Source organism: Bos indicus, chromosome 18, assembly GCF_029378745.1.
Source record: "Bos indicus isolate NIAB-ARS_2022 breed Sahiwal x Tharparkar chromosome 18, NIAB-ARS_B.indTharparkar_mat_pri_1.0, whole genome shotgun sequence".
Classification (NCBI taxonomy): Eukaryota; Metazoa; Chordata; class Mammalia; order Artiodactyla; family Bovidae; genus Bos; species Bos indicus.
Window position 1 is genome coordinate 5002655 of NC_091777.1, and position 3651 is coordinate 5006305.

At 45.4% G+C, this 3651-nt stretch overlaps 1 protein-coding gene across 6 annotated transcripts; it reads left to right on the forward strand.

Annotated features, from left to right (window-relative positions):
* Window positions 1-254: 254 nt before the first annotated feature.
* Window positions 255-2279, forward strand: LOC139177345 (metalloproteinase inhibitor 1-like). Of its 6 annotated transcripts, none has more exons than XM_070772445.1 (6): window positions 255-343; window positions 545-616; window positions 834-928; window positions 1061-1175; window positions 1453-1574; window positions 1874-2279. In XM_070772445.1, exons 2-6 carry the CDS (start codon window positions 553-555, stop codon window positions 2111-2113), a joined length of 636 nt encoding a protein of 211 aa, XP_070628546.1. In that variant the 5' UTR covers window positions 255-343; window positions 545-552; the 3' UTR covers window positions 2114-2279. The 6 variants fall into 6 exon arrangements, with proteins under 6 accessions (XP_070628546.1, XP_070628543.1, XP_070628541.1 ...); XM_070772442.1 differs by having other exon boundaries at window positions 266-343; window positions 545-667; XM_070772440.1 differs by lacking the exon at window positions 255-343 and adding an exon at window positions 405-441 and having other exon boundaries at window positions 545-667.
* Window positions 2280-3651: the final 1372 nt, after the last annotated feature.

The window sequence follows — 3651 nt, forward strand, 5'->3', positions numbered from 1 at the left end:
GGACTTCAGCATGTGAATCTTAGGGGACACAGCTCAGCCCATAATACTGCCCAGGAATATATGTGGAGTTGGTGGCTTTTTGAACAGCCATACAGAGAAGGATTCCAAATGACAAGGGCACTCAATAATCAGACCGTACCTACCAGTCTGGTTGATATGGCTGAAGGATGAAAAGGAAATGCAGATGAGAGAGAAAAGGTTCCCAGGGACTAGTACACCCAGTAATCACATTGTACCTCCCTGATGGATACACCCCAGGGTGAAAGGTGCAGGCGACTATTTATGCTTGTGGTGCTGGCCATTCTGCAGAAGCTGTGACACACCTCGGCTCAGCCCAACCAAGGTAAGGCGTCCCAGATGCGGGGCATGGATCTTGTGCCTTCGATCCCCAAGATCACAGGAGCTGGACCAATCTGCTCATGACCCTGGAGGTGAAGGGAGGTAGACAGTCTTCCAAAGCCAGCCTGGTTTCTGTTTAATGGTGGATGGGGGAGCTGGGCCAAAGAAAAAGCTCATGGTTTCACTCACGCCCTCTGTTCCCCAGGGACCACCATGGGTCCTGCCTTCCTGCTGGCCTTTCCTTTGCTGCTGGCTCTGTCAACACCCTGTGATGCCTGTGAGTGTAAAATTCAGCATCCTCAGACATTTTACTGTATGTCAGACATCGGTAAGTCAAGGGAGACATCAGAGAAGCATCCGTCAAGGAGGGTGGTGGGTCTCACAATGGGGTACAGAAACATAGAGGTGGGGGAGCTCTGGCGATGGGAAAAAGGTTTCCAGGAGATTTAGGATGGGGACTCTTAAGTCAATGACCCATTTCTTTCTCCTCCCAGTTATAATAGGTAACATACTGGAACATGGAAAGGACACCGCATTAAAACGAAGCTACAGAATCAACATCACTCAGGTGAGACCCAACATCACTCAGGTGAGACCCAACACCTCCTCAAAATCAATAAGCTCTCCAATCTGTGCTTGCTGAGGGAGGTGGTTGTTTTCTGGATACCAGCAACTTCTATGAGAAACTGAGGTCCTGCTCTTTCGATCCCTCCCATCACAGATACTCAAGATTCCCAAGAAGACCCCCCCCATCACTTCTGTCTACACACCCAAGGACTGGGGTAGCTGTGGTTACGAGGTGAGGACTTCTCAACAATCACAGTTACTTATTGCAGGTGAGTACCCTGTCCACACTCTGCCCCTCCGCCTTGTGACCCACTCTACTTCTGCAACTCTAGCATCGCCAAGGACCAAGGGCCCCTTGTCCATGACTTGACAGATTTTTCTAGGGAAGAATGCTAGACCATCATTCATGGCTGACTCTGTACCCTGACAGCCTCAGGGTTTCCAGACCCTCTGGGGCCAACTACCTGGGGGCCAGAGCGTGACCCTCCCTGGGGACATCCACACATGCTGTGCTGACTCTCAGGGTGTGGTCTCTGATCACTTCAGGCTATCTGAGGAAGGGGGCGTTGTACTTCACAAGATGCCACATGGTATATTTCTGGTACCGTCTCACCGACGAGCAGAGGTTAGGTTTCCAGGAGCTGTACAAAAACGGATGCAAATGTCAGGTGAGTGGCCTCCCCAGTCTTTTTGCTCTACTGCCCAGGCACTGGTGCATGACTTGCCCCACGTCCTTGTGCCCAGAGTTCCCTCCCACCTACCTCCTTCTGTGGATGACCCCTACTCTCTCACCTTCCTCCTCTTCCCTGGCCTTCTCTCCCAGGTTCCATCCTGTCCCCCACCCCCTCAACACCTTTAGACTCTACCTGTATTCAGATCCCCATTGCCCTCGTGTTTTCGAGAATGGGATTGTGAACAGGAGAAGGCAGGGCATTGCGACAAGCCCCGGATCTCCCTCTCTCTCTAGATTCAGCCGTGCCTTCTCTGCTGGCGCCATTGCCCCCAGCCTGATAGGCGAGAGTGTGTGTGGAGGCAGAAAGACTGCAATTACAGGATATGGAACGGAGACCAGTCCCTGTACTCCATGTGCGCCCCCAGGCCCGATGGTCACTGTGGATGGACCAGAATCGACATCCTAAATTACCACCGCGAGACCACTCCTCCCCCACCCCGACAAACAACCCCTGAAATGTTGTATATTATGTGATAAGGTTTTAATATTCTGGTTTTTGACCTGGCTATTCTTAATAGAACTGAGTCAGTTTTGTATATAATACATTAACTGATAGGTGCGCTTCAGTTTCATTTAGTTTCTGCAAGTAGTGTATGCATCAATAAAAGTATAAAAATAAACCCTAAGTTGACAAAACCAACCCTGGTAACAAATTTCTTTTATCTTCTCAAGATTCTTCAATCATCTTTTATTTCTTATTTGTCCAGCAACAGCATGTCTGACCCTATTCCTTCTCATTCCAGAGTTTCCAACATTTCCTCATCTTACCAAAAGCAAGAGCCCAATGCCCATACAAAGGGATAAATCCAGAAATACTCGAATCAGACTCCCCCTGACATGCCCTAATCCTTTCCCACATGACAAGCATGAGCAAGAATTACTGGGCGAGGGAGGAAGAATATTCCTTAATCCCACTGAATCAAGACTCCTCTGCAAATATAAACATCATTCTTTGTCATATTAAAGTCCTGAAAATAAAATATGAAACTCAAACTTCTATAAGGCCACAAAGAGGAATATTTTTCAGAACTTCAACACCCAAAAGGTACACAATATGAAGGAAAATATTAGTTAATTTGACAACTTTAAAAATAAAATATCCTTCCAAAAGTAAAATAAAGCACCACAAACACTGTAAAAATATAAAAATAGGTAGTAAAATAATAAAAATATAAGATACAGACATAGATTGGAATTATAGAGGACTTAACAGCATTATGGTAAAAATGAGGTCTGAACAATTAACTGAAGTTTGAACTCAAATTTTTCAACTTGAAAATTTTCCATGGTCCTCCTGAAAACAGTGTCTTCTTTCTTTATTCATTTTATTCAATTAACTGTCTTAATTTTGGAATAATTTTGGGTTTAAAAAAAACGGTGCCAAAATGATGACAGAAAATTCATACATATCCTTTACCGAGTTTGCCCTAAAGATAACATCTTCTGTAGTAATGGTACATTGGTCAAAACTAAGTAATTAATCTGAGCACAATTCTATGGACTAAAACCTCAACCCAGATATCCCATCCCCAGTGTCCTTGGCCCAGGCCAGCGATTCTATAGTCCTCATGCTGGCCTGTTCTCAGGATATTCAAAGGTTCACTCATTTGCTTGAGCTTACTGCTGTTGACACCACTGTACTCATCCTTGGGCCCATATCCGCATTCACTTTCACCTCGATTCCTATACGAACAGCAATCAGAGGGTGAGGTGAGTCCCTGGGAAAACACAGGAACTGGATGTGTATGTATTTGGGGGCATATATTTTAAAATTAATTTTTAAAATGTGTATGACATAATGTACTTTATGCCATTTTTTCCCTATGATTTCAAGTGTGGAAATATTCTCAGTAGGTCATGTATGATATACCTACAAGAGTTGCTTTCAGTTCAGTTCAATTGCTCAGTCATGTCGGACTCTTTGCGACCCCATGAATTGCAAAACGCCAGGCCTCCCTGTCCATCACCAACTCCCAGAGTTCACTCAGACTCACATCCATCAAGTCGGTGAT